At 52.2% G+C, this 14,875-nt stretch overlaps 2 protein-coding genes across 15 annotated transcripts in view; one reads left to right on the top strand and one right to left on the bottom strand.

The window, feature by feature from the left end:
- The first annotated feature begins 1,993 nt into the window (after positions 1 to 1,993).
- Positions 1,994 to 4,176, top strand: TMEM200B (transmembrane protein 200B). Its single transcript, XM_069479676.1, has 2 exons — positions 1,994 to 2,177; positions 2,685 to 4,176. Exon 2 carries the CDS (start codon positions 2,705 to 2,707, stop codon positions 3,623 to 3,625), a length of 921 nt encoding a protein of 306 aa, XP_069335777.1. The 5' UTR covers positions 1,994 to 2,177; positions 2,685 to 2,704; the 3' UTR covers positions 3,626 to 4,176.
- EPB41 (erythrocyte membrane protein band 4.1) overlaps positions 4,175 to 14,875 on the bottom strand; it is a 193,597-nt gene continuing 182,896 nt past the window's right edge. For all 14 annotated transcript variants that reach the window (XM_069479669.1, XM_069479666.1, XM_069479660.1 and 11 more), the window contains 4 exons: positions 12,859 to 12,960; positions 11,289 to 11,369; positions 7,909 to 8,013; positions 4,175 to 7,185 (listed from right to left, as the gene is read on the bottom strand). In XM_069479669.1, the coding sequence (XP_069335770.1) occupies positions 7,915 to 8,013; positions 11,289 to 11,369; positions 12,859 to 12,960 (282 nt within the window). In that variant the 3' untranslated portion in view covers positions 4,175 to 7,185; positions 7,909 to 7,914. The remainder of the gene's footprint in view (positions 7,186 to 7,908; positions 8,014 to 11,288; positions 11,370 to 12,858; positions 12,961 to 14,875) is intronic.

Genomic DNA, 14,875 nt, shown 5'->3' with positions numbered 1-14,875 from the left:
GCCCTCGGGACCCTGCTCCTTATTTGGGGCCGGCGCGGCTCCCCCGCCTCGGGGCGGCCCGCCCTGCCCGCTACGTCCACTCCGCCCGGGGACGCCCCCGCCCCGCCACTGCCGCTCCCTGAGGGCGTGCGGGGCTCGCCACTCTGCCCTCCGCGCCGGGTTTGTGTCTCAGCAGCTGGCGAGGCAGCGGCGTGAGCCCATTTTGCAGACGAAGGCAGCGAGGGTCAGACCGAGGGAGCGCCGTGGGGTCGCGGCAGAGCAAGGACTCAGGCCGCCGCTTCTGCGAGGCGGGGGCGAGTGTGCGGGTTCCGGATCCTAAGTCTGCAGGCTCGGGCTGCGGGGCTGGACGGGGGTTCTCGGTCCTGGGGTCTCATTTTCCCCACAGAGGAAGGGGGCGCCCTGCGGGCCCCTGCAAGCGATGTAAGCTGCGGGAGGGAGTGGGGATGGCAGGACTCGGGTCCCAGAGGCTCGGAGTCACCGCACGCGCACACAGCGCTTACCTGCGCCTCTCAGACCCGAGTTGCCGCCTTTTTGCCGGGGAGGGGCCCAGCCCTGCGCGACCGGGACGGGGCCGGGGGCTCCGGGGGCGGGGCCGGGCGGCGCGGGGCGGGGCCGGGGCGGGGCCCGGGTTCCGTGGAGACCCAGGCGGCGCGGGGAGGCTCGGCGCGCGCACTCACTCCCGGACCGGCCGAACTAGGTGAGCCGAGCCAGGATCCACGGGTTTGCTCCCCACTTTCCCTAACTTTGTTTGGCTCCTCCCTCGCCACGGGCCCCGGAGGGCGGGAGCCCGGTCCTCCCTTTCTACCCGGCCGGAGTGTGGCCGCGGCCGGTGGCGGGAGAACCCCAGAGTACGGGGACTCGGCCCCGAGCAACTTCCCGCGACCTGGGACGGTCGGGCTGTGTCTCCAAGTTTCTGCCTGCGTGGGGTCCCCAGCGTCGACTCACGCCCTCCAGAGTTTCGGGGTCCCTGAGCATGTCCGCATCTCTTCGCTCTGTATGTTTTCATCTTCCTCCAGGCAGGGACGCGCCGGGGCCTAGGGGTGACATTTTTGGAGTTGGGGCCGGGCGCCAGCTCTGGCTTGGGGCGGGCGGTCACTTCTGTTTTGGGCTGGGGACATACTCAGGGATAAGGAGAGAACAGACTTCGCCTCCTCCCAGGACGCTCCTGTGGCTGTGCCAAGAAGTGCCGGGTGCCCAGGGCTAGGGTCCAGGAGCCCGGCGTCGGGCCCTGGTGAAGTCCCCGCCTCGGGTGGCGGTGTGACCCCGGCGGGCTCCTCAGCCTCTCTGGGCCGCAGTTTCCATCTGTGAAACCAGGCTTCGGACACGGTAGACGCTGCGGTTCGTGCTAGGCCCGGGCCTTCGGCGCCCCTGTGTGAGTGGAGCAGGGCTGGGTGTCCCGCTTTGAGCCTCGGGGTGCAGATGGGGCGTGGGTAGGGTAGCAGGGCCGCCTCCTTCCAGCGTTGCAGCTGTTTAGAAACCAGACGGGGGCGGAGGACGCACCACTGGACGCGAGGTCCTACCCTCGGCTCCTGCGGCTTGGGTGCCTGGCTGGGGGCCACGTTCCCTCCCACCGCCTCCCTTTCGTGGGGTCACACCGCACGCCACCCGGCGGCTCCTGCCCCGGCCGGGACCCAGGCCTCAGGCCGCAGGTCCGCGCGACCAGCAGCCGGGAGGGGCTTCAGCTGCGTGGCCCGGACCCGGGCGGCCTGAGGCACAGGGGCGGTGCTGCTCCAGCCGGGATGCCGGCCACTGAGGCCTCGGGCGGAGGAGGCCGGAAAGGAGGCCAGGCGGCGGGAAAGGCGGATGATTCATCTGGAGCATCCCGAATCGGAAACGCCGCAACCTGGGAACAGCCTTGCCCAGGCCGACGGGAGAGCGGGGAGGGGAGTCCGTCCGGCGAGGCCCTGCGCCCTGCACCGGCAGCCCCCTGCCTCCGGCCCTGGCCGGGCCGCGGGGGGAGGGAGAGGCCTCTGTTGCGCGGAGTTGACAGAAATCCTGGACAAAGTCCGGCGCTGCCTCCTCTCTTCTGACTGCCTGGTCTTGGTCAGAGCGGTCCTCCCGGAGTCTAGCTCAAGTCTGTCCTGCTGCAGCTTCAGTGCTGACCGAGGTCTGGAAGGAGGGGGCGGGCAGGGAGAGGCTGGAGTCGGTGACATCCCCTCCTTCCTTCCCACGCTGCGGTATGTAAAGCGCAGTAGGGGGGAGGTGGGGCCCACGAGCGACCCCTGCGGACTAGGGCGGCCTGAGCTCCCTCTCCCTCCCTCAGTGCCGTGCTGCCACGTGCGGGGGTGGGGTCGAGCCCGGGCGGTACTTACCCAGGAGACGCCGCTGCCTGGGGCCCCACGCTTCCCGAGGTCCGGGACCCGCGCGGGGTAGCAGGCGGCCGGAGCCCCGCAGCCGGGGATGCGCCAGGAAACAGCCCGCGCCCCCCTCCCTCCTCTCCGCCCGCAGGCCGGGCCAACTCCGGCTTCTGCCGCGCGTCCCTGGCTCCGAGCTCCGCTGCGGAAAACCCGAGCGTTGGAGGCTCCCCGCCTCGCAGCCCGGGAAAATCCGGGGGTGGCCGCCAGGGATCTCCAAGCGGCCCGGGCGAGGCGGCCCGAGCTTCCCTCCCGGATTTGGGCCCCGAGCCTGGCTCCCCGAACCTAGGTCCGTCGGTCCAGTCCCTGCCAACCATCTTCTCTCCGCAGAGCGCCCAGACGACGGCGAGATGACGGCTGGGAGCCCCGGAGACTGCGGGGAGGTGCGGAGGAGCCCCGAGGGCCGCGTCTCTCGCCTGGGCCGCCGGCTGGGCCGCCGCCGGCGCCCGCGCTCCCCGCCGGAGCCTCTGCGGGTGCGGGCGCGGCTGCGGCTGCGCTCGCCGTCGGGGGCGTTCGCCGCGCTGGGGGCGCTCGTGGTATTGGTGGGCATGGGCATCGCAGTGGCCGGCTACTGGCCGCACCGAGCCGGGGCCCCGGGCCCCCGGGCCGCCAATGCCAGCTCACCCCCCCTGAGCGAGCTGCGACGCGAGGGGCGCGGCGCCGGCCGGGGTCATGGCCCGCATGAGCGGTTGCGGCTCCTTGGCCCGGTGATCATGGGCGTCGGCCTGTTTGTGTTCATCTGCGCCAACACGCTGCTGTATGAGAACCGAGACTTGGAGACGCGGCGGCTCCGCCAGGGGGTGCTGCGGGCCCAGGCGCTCGGGCCCCCCGACGGCCCCAGCTGGGACTGCGCTCTCCTTCCCAGCCCCGGCCCGAGGACTCCCCGAGCTGTAGGCTGCGCAGAGCCAGAAATTTGGGACCTGTCCCCACGTCGGGGTACCTCACCCGTCCCGTCAGTGCGGAGTCTGCGTTCAGAGCCTGCTAATCCTCGCTTGGGGTTATCTGCCCTGTTCAACAGCTACCCGCTGAAGGGCCCGGGGCTGCCCCCACCTTGGGGTCCCCGGACCCAGACTGGCCACGTGATTATCACCGTGCAGCCCTCTGGATCCTGCATTGAACATTCCAAGTCTCTGGATCTGGGCCTTGGGGAGCTCCTCCTTGGGGGCACAGCCGCTCGGGACTGTGCTCACCGAAGCTGGCCACGGCTGGACCGCCTCAGTCTGGGGGGGTATGCCAAATTGGGAGGAGGGGACTTGGGGGCCCGGGTCTGAGGAGCGGAGGGGCAGTCTGCAATGAAGCTGCAGCATGGACCATGGTAATAGGAACAGAGGACCAGGAGTCCCATGTTTAGTAGATGTTTCAGTCACATCCCAGGCCGGGGATGGATCCTCCGACCACAGCAGGTGCTGAGGCATCCTGACCTGCATGTGGGCAGAGAAATGCCAACCGCACTAGGGCCCAGTGAGCTGGAGAGGGTGTCTTTCAATGTGGAGAGCGGAGACTAGCATGGCTCGGCCTCAGGAATTTCTTCAGCTTCCATATGTGGCCGTAGCCCTGAGGGGGCTGGAGGTCCAGGCCAGGGAGATTGGGAGATGCACCTGGTGTCTTGGCAAACCTCAAATGGTGGGCAAGGACCCCTAATACTTGGAGGTAGGTAGGGATGTTACAGGTTGGGGCAGGCTCCCTCCAAAGTGGCACTGGTGACAGGGTTTGGGCCTCTGGGAAGATGGGCAATGGGGTGGAGTTGAGACCCTCCACTGCCATCGGGGATGGGGACTGTGAGCCTTTAACTCCCTTTCTTCCCTTAGCCGTGCGGGGTATATCCCAGTAGGGCTACACCACTGCCACTGCCTTCACGTGAGGTCCGGCTCCTCCCCAAAGAGGTCCGAGAAGCTCCTTTCTCTCCTTGCTTAGCTTACTTTAGAAAATAGCTTGAGTTTAAGTCTCTCCCACCCATGTTTAATTTTTGCCAAGTTGATGATAGGAGAAGAGAAATTTAAAAGTAGATCAATCCTCATGGTCAGTCCTTTTTTTTTTTAAGTTTATTGAAAAATGCAATACAAGAAGCAAGACCAAACACATACCTAAACACTACAGCTACTTCTCCTACAAAAGGCCAAAACAGCAGACCTAACTATTTCCTGTTTAAGGATTTTGCCAATTTGATTCTGCTGCCATAGTTCCTATTTTATCAAGAAATGTAAACTACTTGATATGATTCATAATTTTTTTTTTAAATTTACAAAGCTCCTTCATTTTTGTCACCAAAATAATACATTTGAGAGATTTGTAAAAACAACCAGCCTGGGGCTGAGATCCTGGGCAGAGATTTCCCATGAGCAAAAAGGGGGGCTGGTTAGGCCACAGCTCTGGTTCCATTTGCAAGGTGGACTGTTGTCTCCTCACCCAGCCACCATGGGCTTCCCCCAACACAGTGACGGGCCTCAGGGAGGGGGCCAGGCAGAGGTGCCCTGACAGGTCCCTGCGGTTAGGCTCCCTGAGCCCTCGGCTTATGGATACAGGTCTTGTTTTGTGGGTGGGTGCCAGAGACCTCATGTGGCTTGGAGCAAATTTTATTTCTCAAGTGAAAATAAAACTGCAGTGAGAGTTGTTACTGTGGTGTGTCTGAGTCACTTTAGGAAAACTGTTGCCAAGTTTCTGACCCTGGAAATGTAACTCTCCTCCCCCTCTTCACCACTTCTATCTGGACAGAGTCTGTTTTCTTCACACACACACAACTGCAGAAAGAAAAAAAATCCAAACAATCGCCAAATCCCAAGATCTGTTGCCAGAGACGGAGGAAAGGGGAAGAGGCCTGGAAGGACACCCGTCTCGCTGGGCTTGTCCAAATCATGGCTGCTCAGAGCTGGTCCAATTAGAGACAAGGAAGCAGAGACAAGTGGGTTGGTAACAGCTGAGGGAAAGTTCAGTCCCCGCCCCCCCCCGCCCCCCCCATCATGGTCCTGTGCTGTGAAAGCTGCCACACACGGATCCGGATGGCAGAATACTCAGTATGCCAAATTTTTAAATGGCCACACTGTGCCTTCTTCCTGTCCCCCATCCGCTTCATTCCACAGGTTTCAGCTTTGGGAGCCCCAAGAGCTCTGGTTTGTTCCTGAGCTAGGACAACCTCCTCTTCCCCGTCTGTCCCACATCTCACCTGTGCTCTTCCCTTCCCTCCTGTTGGTAGTAAAAGTGTCACCTGGATACCAAAAGAAAAATGCACACACCCGAAATCGTTCAAACCAGTTGAGTTTGTCTAAACCAAACAAAAGTCATCCAGTGGAGACTGGACAAGTGCCTCCGGCTCCCACTACCGGGAGCAGAGGTTTAGACTGCTCTCTTGCTCATGCCCTGGAGCCCCCAGGGACTGCTGTCTCTGACCCACTGTCTATCTCATGAAGTTCACGTCTAGCCTAGAGTTACGATTCTCAGAAGCCTCCGGGCAGATCTGTTTGTGGGAAGCAAGCTGGAAGATCAGACAAGCCCTATCGAATAAAAATGCCCCCAAATCCTTTCAAGGAATCAGGGACATCAGTTCTCATTTCCAAAACCAAAAAAAAAAGGAAAGAAGGAAATTAAAAAGAAGAGAAACTAAGTCCAAAACCCACCACAAAATCAAGCCTATAAAACCTGACAGACCTTAGGTGGTGAGTGGGAGTGGCGCTGGGGCTTGTGCCCCTTGTCACGTGGTGTCCTGTGGGGAGGATGCCCTGAAAGCCAGTCCCTTGCTCCAGAAGGGTGTCCTCGGCAGGTGCCTGTTGCAAGGAGAAAGGTCAAAGAACTCAACCTCCTCTCTCAGCCACATTCGTTATCATCCAGGATGGAAGAGGCCCGGGGATGGTCACCGGAAATACTCCTGAGGATCTGACTGAGGTAAACCACCTCTCCCCTGTGTGAAGTGCACACTCTCAGAACTAGAAAACCTTATTTTAAAAACCTCATTAACTTTCCTTCTCCAAATCACCACTAAAAATGTTCCAGTAGAGCTCTTGGTCAAAAGTTCCTACTTTTTCATGAGTTCTGTTCTCCTGAGATGGGAGCTGGGGGAGCTTAGTGGAGCCACCGCTTCTGATGAGGTAAGAGGGCAGATGGAGAGGTGAAGGCCACAGATACGGTCAAACATTCACAGTATCAGATATAACTTAAGCAATTTCTTATGTCTTTGACCCGAAGAGGCTCCAAAAAGAAAGAACAGAAGGGAGGAAGGAAAAACAATATTACATTCTTAGCAGAGGTCTCTGCCTTCCCAAAACCACCCTTAACAAAGGGACAGGGACATTTTTCTGGGGTCTGTGGGTCAGGGCAGTTGCCCTGCCTGACATTCTGGTAAAGTCACATCATTGGCTCTGAGAAAGAACTGGTTCACAAAGTTTCTGCTGCCATCCAAAGGGTACAAAACTAGGGTAGGAGCATGGAAGTTCCTTCCACGGAGCTGGCTTTGGCCTCCAACACAGCTAACAGAGTCTCTGGAGGGTTTCCTGAAGAATTCTGTGGACCCTGTCAGTGTTGGGCTTGGAAATAAATGGGCAGAGGCTAGGCTGAAGGGGTCACAAACCACCCTATAAAAAACCAAAAACTCTTTTAAAACAGTCCATAAAGTGAAAAGTTGAAGAATTTCTGATATCACAATATAGAAAAAGGTCTTCAAAAGGATCAGTGATATCTAGAAGAATCTCTTGGTATAAATTCCAAATAGAAAATGAAATTAATTTTCTGGTGGTTTAGAATAATCTTGAAAGTCTGAAGTCTATTGCAGATTAGCTTCTTTATCATTTCGCTGGTTTCTCTTAGATGGGAGAAGGGCAAGGAGTTAGGGGTAGGATAGTTCCTAGAAGAAAGAAAGAAGCAAAATTTTAAACCCTGCAAAGGAGAAAGTTTCCCAGTCCCACTGCTAATTTTTTGTGGCCATAAGTGACAATCAGGACCTGAGTGGTTTTTAGGACCCAATCTTACCCTGGTGATTGGTGGCTTCTTCAAGTCATTTGTAAACTACTTTTAGGCATGAATTTATCTGGCTCCCTGGCTCCCAAAAGGCAGCCTCCCTGCCTCCAACTCTCTAGTCTGGCCCCAGAACTTCATCCATTCCCCGCTTCCCTCCCCAACCCACTCATCTCCAGATAGCCTGGCCCTGCTCTTCTTGTTTTTTCCTCCTCCGCTGCCCTCCCAGGTTCTGGCTGAGAGACACCTGAGACAGCAGAGAACAGAGCAGCAGAGAAGGGAGGGGAAAAGTGCACTGGAGAAGCAGGAGATGTGTGAAAACTCAGGAGGTGGGTGGGGGTTTCCATCCAAGTTTAGGGTCCCTCCTGTGACCCAACACTGCTGGCACTGCTAAGGGCAAGAGGACACAAATGACCTGGCTGCTTTAGTTGGAGCCAAATACTTAATGATCTCCTATCTCCTCATCAGCCTCTCCTCTGACTTGACTTCCTACGGTCTGGTGTGGACACCTCTTTGGGGAGATGAGCTCCCAGAGTGCCCAGGGCTTCTGTCCAGAGTCCTCTCAGGCTGAGACAGTGGCATCCTCACCCCCAGCAGGAACACCCTCCTCTACCTGAGCTCAATCCTCAGCAATCTCGGTCTCTTGATGGACAACCACCTTGGTCACCGACATGTCTGGGTGCTGCTCCTTCGCCTCCTTGATGGCTTGTACCAGGACCTACAAAAGACAGAAACAAGGCCCATCAGGCAAAAAGCAGCCTGGCTGGTGAAGGCAGGCAGGGATCGTAGGACATCGCTCATATTTCTCTGATACCCTGACAAATTCAGTCCTTCTGTCTGCAGAACCACGGCAGCATTTAGGCTGAGCCCAGCCGGTAGATAATTACTTTGCCCACTCTGTCCTACACAGGCAGGCTCCCAGACTGCTAACACAGAGACAGGAAGGTTAGAGCTGTCTTCAAGGAATCAAAGAGGGACTTCACGGGTGACAGCTGCGCCTACCTGGGTGGGTCTGAAAGGATTCACTCAAGAAGTGAATCTAGAGGACAAAACAAAATCTGTGTTCCACACAGGGTAACCAGGAAGTTCAGGACAGAAGAGAAAAGTGAAGAAGCATGCCACAAAAGGACAAGATGTCTTTGGCTAAAGTAACAGAACGGAAGGAAGAGGGGGAAGGCCTATTACATGCCATGCGCTAGCCTAAGCACAGGACTTATTATTATTTTTAGTATTTTGATTATAATTCCTTAAAACATAAATATCCGATACAAGATAACCTTTGGTATTTCCTTGATTCGGACTTTGTTATAGCTTCGAATCATGCCTTTCCTTATTCATTAGTAGCTCATTCATTCCCTTATGCCACCTCACCTTAAAAGTTCTTAAGAGTTTTGCTATAAGTCCTGTAAGTGCAGCGAGGCATTTGAGTGAATCATTGTTTCCCTTCTACAAACTCTACAGTAAGAATATGCAGTGAGAATAGTCAGGGTTACATAGGTGCATTTGTTCTATAAGACAAAGTGATTAGAGAACTCCAGAGGAAATGCTATTAATAATAGTTTTTTTGTAATTAGAGCAGCTGTTAAACTCAATGTCTTAAAGAATTTTATTTTTTTAATGTCAATGATTTATTTATTTTTAATTTTTTTTATTTCAGCATACAGTACTTATTTAATCTTTACAACAACTCAATGAACTAGGATAGTATTATTTCCATTTTATAGATGAGGAAACTGAAGTTCAGTGGTTAAATAAAGTGCTTATTATTTCATAGCTAGTAAGTCATGCAATAGAGTTTTTAACTCAAGTCTAGCAGACTTTCCTCTTTATCACACTATCTTTTTAATTTTGGGTGGGGCCCGTTTGAGCATCTGGAGGAGTTTTGATTATTGCAGAAAAGCTAAAAAGAGCAGAGGGAAAGTCAAAGGAGAGCAATGATACCACTCTCCTTGGGCTGTGAGTCTCTGAGCCTACAGGCGCCTCATCAAAAAGGACCCCAGCTAGAACTGACCAGCTGACTGCTCACCCTGGCTCTTAAGAACCATCGCTAGGAGGGACAATGGAAGAAGAAAAATTCCTCTTCTGGTCTCTTGGCTCCATGCAAGGCATTCTTGGAACTGCCACCTCTATGGGCCCTGTTTATCCTCCCAGATCCTGTCTGCCAGCCCATCTGCTTATACTTCAGGCCCAGCTCAGGCCCTCCCCTTGGTGACTCTCTATGAAAGCCTGCACCGCACAGCTTCTCCTTCACGGCACTTTTTTTTTTCTTTTTGAGACAGAGTCTCACCCTGTTGCCTGGGCTAGAGTGACATTATTATAGCGCACTGCAACCTCAAACTCTCAGGCTCAAGCGATCCTGCCTCAGCCTCCTGAGTAGTTGGGAATACAGGTGTGCACTACCAGACCTGGCTAATTTTTTCTATTTTTAGTAGAGACGGGGGTCTCGCTCTTGCTCAGGCTGGGCTCGAACTCCTGAGCTTGAGTGTTGGGATTACAGGCATGAGACACCACGCCAGGGCCACAGTCCTTCTTAAAGTGCCTCCCTCCCCAGGCAGAGTTCACCGTATCTTGTCCCTTCCGTGCACCCTTAGTACCTAGAAGAACTGAAGGACACTGGAGAATCTCTCTGAGCTATCAAGTGTGTTTGTCCTTTTGTCACAACAACCCAGGAAGAAACCTGTAACCATCTTTATTTTACAGATGGTAAAACTAGAGTTCAGAGAAGTCATATAAGTTGCTCAAGGGCACACAACCCGCAGGTGGCAGAGTTGGGATTTGACTCAAGTCTGTCTCACTCCGAACGCCAAACCCCTTCCCCATCCCCTTGCTTTTGCTGTCTCGTGCAAATGGAGTACACAGCAGGGGCTCCGGTCACCCCAGACTGGGCAGGTGGGTGCAGGCTCCTAATGCAGCAGGACCCACTGAGCTGGGCAAACAGGCTGTGAGGTCTCCCCTCTGGGCTTTGCAGTCTTGTTTCTGGGACCCTGAACCCAGTATTCTCAGCTGTAAGTCCGAACCCCGATACCAAGGGAACTGTCAGCACTGCAGCTCGGTTTTTCTTTTTTAAAAGACACTCAGCACAGCAGCAGAAAGGCCACAGAATTATTGCTCTAGCAATCCTGTCAGTGATTCCAGAAGCACTTGCATGCAGTCTCTTCCACCCCCTCTTCTCTGCAGCTTTACTGTTCTAACCTCACCCAGCAGAGAATTGGGAACATTAATCCTGACCTTATTATTTGCTAATTGCTTGTAGCACACAATTAGCACCTAATTAGCATAAAAACATAGAATTTTAACGCTCAGAAGGGCCCAGAAATTATCTAGATCAACCCACTCTCTTTTAGGAGAGGGAAAAAATCAGAGGTAAAGTGATTTGCCCAAGGTCACACAGCAAGTTAGTGACAGATCTAGGACAGAAAGCAAGTTTCAAGTCTCCTGAACTTGTCCATCACACTCTGCTGCCCCTTGTTGTCTCCCCAGCTATTAAGGCCCACTGAGGTGGGGATCACACCTGCCCTTCATTTCGATATCATCTAGCACACATTTAGGCACACTATCCTGCCCCGGTAACAACAGCTCCATTTACTGTGGTAAATGGCCCACCATGTGCCACAGGCCACAGACCCTGTATCTCACTCAATCCTCACATCAACCTCGAGAGGAAGACACTATCATCCCCTTGTTATGGGTGAGGAAATGGAGGCCCAAAGAGTTAAGAGCTAGAATAATAGTAAGACTCAGCATTTGAACTCAAGTCTTTGAGTCCAATGCCCATGTTCTTTCCATTACACTTCCTGGCTTCCTCAGTCCGTGCCCACAACCCACAGGCCTCAATACTTTCATTCTCTCAAGTAAGAGCTGGAGCAGCTGAGGAGGCGTTTTGGGGATGAAGATGGCAGAGGTATCCTTTGCAATCTCCTGTATCCGGCAGTCTTCCTGCCCAGGGACCCCCCCCTCCCCCGCCCATGCCCACAATCTCCTCAGCATTCCCACCTGGTCATGGTCAATATCAGCATCTCCTGTGATCACAATTCTCTTCTCAATCCGAGTCTCTGAAATCCCACCTTTTACAGTCTGGAACCAAAGAGTGGAGGTCATAGGAGATCAGCAATATAACAAAAAAGAAACAGCAAAGATTATTCTGAAAGCTCCACTCCAAATTTTAACTGCTGCTGGGTAGTGAATAGGACAGCTTTCTGACACACGTGTCCAAAATCTTGGCTAGACATAAAACTCCCTTGGATTGCTAAAGTCTTTATAAAGTTAAACAGAAAGTCACAGTTCTCTATTTATTTACTTTCTTTTTCCTTCCTCCCAAACACCACAAAAATTCAGCAAGTAAACCAAATAGGTGTTTCCCTGTTTGTCTCCTATATATTTTTATTTGATCGTTTTCAGGAGTACAAAAGATCAGAAGACTATGAATAAATATGTCACATAGCCTGAAATTGGGCTCTTGTATTTTAAAGCATTTTTCATATTATTGATGCCAAAAGATTCTCAAATAATCTGAGGGTGGGTAGGTTTCCTTTCCTGACAGATGAGGAAAACCAAAGTCTAGACACATTAGGTAGCTGGCTTTCAGTCATCTGTGTGTTGACGACAGAGGTTGGTCAAGAACCTAGATTTCGGCCGGGCGCGGTGGCTCACGCCTGTAATCCTAGCACTTTGGGAGGCCGAGGCGGGTGGATCGCTCGAGGTCAGGAGTTTGAGACCAGCCTGAGCAAGAGCGAGACCCCGTCTTTACTAAAAATAGAAAGACATTATATGGACAACTAAAAATCTATATAGAAAAAATTAGCCATAGTGGCGCATGCCTGTAGTCCCAGCTACTCGGGAGGCTGAGGCAGTAGGATCACTTAAGCCGAGGAGTCTGAGGTTGCTGTGAGCTAAGCTGACGCCACGGCACTCACTCTAGCCTGGGCAACAAAGTGAGACTCTGTCTCAAAAAAAAAAAAAAAAAAAAAAAAAAAGAACCTAGATTTCTTACCTATAAAAAAAAATGCATTTTCCTTTCATGCTACAAGCAAACATGGATTGCCTCTGATTTTCTGAGGGTAGTTCCAATATTAGATATTTAATCGCTCTTGCTTCCCATAAACCATAATCTAATAATTCTATTATTTCAGCATCCAAACTATAGTTCCCATGGCCTTGACCCTGGACATGACATAAAAATTCTCTGTCAGACTCAGAATTCTGATTTTTGGCTTGTAAGATATAGTCGCATAATAACAACAATACCTGCCCTTAAGCTGACTTTTTAAATTTACTGTCACAGCCAGATAGGGGACTCACTGGCCAGAGAGACAGGCAGATGTGTAAGGAAGAACAACACATGACTTCATGAGGCTATGAGGTAGGCAGGGATACTCTCAGGCTCTCCCTAGGTTTATTGCTGGGGAAAGCAGCAGGGATTTTCCATCGGGGACTCAGATTAATCTGGTTCAGTAGAGACGCAGCTGAAAACCTTTATTTATGGACTGCGGTCCCTCTTGCAGAGAGGTGGCAGCAAGCACAACATGCCCCTGGATTCCATAAGGAGGTTCTAGCTGGCTGTTACCTTGGTAATCTGAGTTGTGGTGGTGCTGCTTGTGGTCTCAGATGTGATGGTCTGAGCTGTCAGCAAAACTCCTGGGTCCAAGTCCCCATTGCTGTCGTCAGTCTGCAGAAGAAAGCACAGCTTGTCATCAAGCCCCTCAGGAAGCCTTGTGGGCAAATGTTGCAGGCTGCAGGTTGCTCTTCAGCTGTTCATTCTGATGCAAAAATCTCATTCCCTTATGGTGACCTCTTAATAAATAAAATCAATCTCCTGGAAACATAGCTCCTTCTAAACAAGTTGGATGGGTAGTTTCCTTAGTATTAGGTCAGTGACAAGAGATAGATCAGAAAGAGGCAGGAGTATAGCCACAGGTTCAACAAGAATGACAATAGCTACACACATGCACAGCATTTTATAGTTCACAAATGCCTTTCAAAACATTACTGATGCTCATACCAGCCCTACGAAAGGGCAGAGATTTATTAGCACCCCTGTTAAGAAAACACAGGCTCAGAAAGATGAATGATTAGCCCAAGGACTCAAAACTAGTAAATGGCAGTTGCACTCTCTATCATCTGTTGTTTACAAACCATCCACAGCAGGAAAGGTGTAAACTCTTGGTTGCTAAGGCATGGGTAGGTTCTGAATCATAGGGTAGAATTTTCTAGAAAGAACTGGATAAGGTCCTTACTGGGGCTTAAGGGGCTAAGGAATCTCAGGCTATCTTCTTTAAAGGTTGATGTAAGACACTGGAAAAAATGAGGTAGAAACATGTTCTTTTTTTTTTTTTTTTTGAGACAGTGTGTCACTCTGTTGCCCGAGCTAGAGTGCTGTGGCATCAGCCTCGCTCACAGCAACCTCAAACTCCTGGGCTCAAGCGATCCTTCTGCCTCAGCCTCCCAAGTAGCTGGGACTACAGGCACGCGCCGCCATGCCCGGCTAATTTTTTCTGTATATATTTTTAGTTGTCCATATAATTTCTTTCTATTTTTAGTAGAGACGGGGTCTCGCTCTTGCTCAGGCTGGTCTCGAACTCCTGAGCTCAAACGATCCACCTGCCTCGGCCTCCCAGAGTGCTAGGATTACAGGCGTGAGCCACCGCGCCCGGCCTAGAAATATGTTCTTTTAAGGGAAAGTGGCAGAAATATGCAAAATGTGTTAATGATATTTTTGACAACAAAACTATTATTGAAAGGGATCCTTCGTATTAGGAGGGGTTTTAAAGTATTTAAAATGCCAGACCACCCAACTAATCTATACAGAGAACAAGGGCTGGGGCTACTTGTTTCTCCAGAGCTCACTATATCGTCACCAAAACAACATATTATGACCAGGCTGAGAAACAATATTAGCAAAAAGGAAGAGAGATGGTTGGCAGGGGCCAAACTCAGCCTGGAGAACAGTTGTCAGCAACCATTTGGGCTGTCAGTATACTTAGAACTGCTGACAGCCCCACCGCCAAGACGGAAACAAACTGGACTCGGAGGACGGAGCCTGCCTATTGCAACATGCTTTTCAGATAACAGTGACCTGTTGTACAGTATCTGGTACTGGTATGTACACTGTCTCAGAGGGGCATTTAGAGAATTGTAATATTTTCATAAAAAACTCTTCAGCAAAAAATGTGTCAGGTTACTAATATCTTCCGCTGCCTCTTTATGTAAAGTCATTTGTATTATAAACACAGGCCTCTGATATTTTTATGAACAGGAACACATTTCACTGAGCCAAAACTGTGAGATATTAGGGGCAGGGCAGGAGGAGAAGAGTATTAGGAAGCAACAGAGTCCTGGGCTGGGTTCCTCACCAGGTAGGAATGTGTACAAAACCAAAGAGAGAGAACATGATTGTGCTACTCAAGTCTTGTACACATGTTGCCATCGTACCAGGTATATTATTAGCTAGTTCACTAAAATTTTCTTCAGCCAATACCACTCATCTACCTTAGATTCGGACTCAACTAATATTTATTGCACTTCTACTATATGCCAAGCACAAAATTCAACTGTTACCTCAATTATGCCTCTCAATATCTGAG

The sequence above is a fragment of the Eulemur rufifrons genome, chromosome 8, assembly GCF_041146395.1.
Source record: "Eulemur rufifrons isolate Redbay chromosome 8, OSU_ERuf_1, whole genome shotgun sequence".
Classification (NCBI taxonomy): domain Eukaryota; kingdom Metazoa; phylum Chordata; class Mammalia; order Primates; family Lemuridae; genus Eulemur; species Eulemur rufifrons.
The sequence above is the reverse complement of the archived record's forward strand: the minus strand, read 5'-3'. Positions and strand labels throughout refer to the sequence as shown.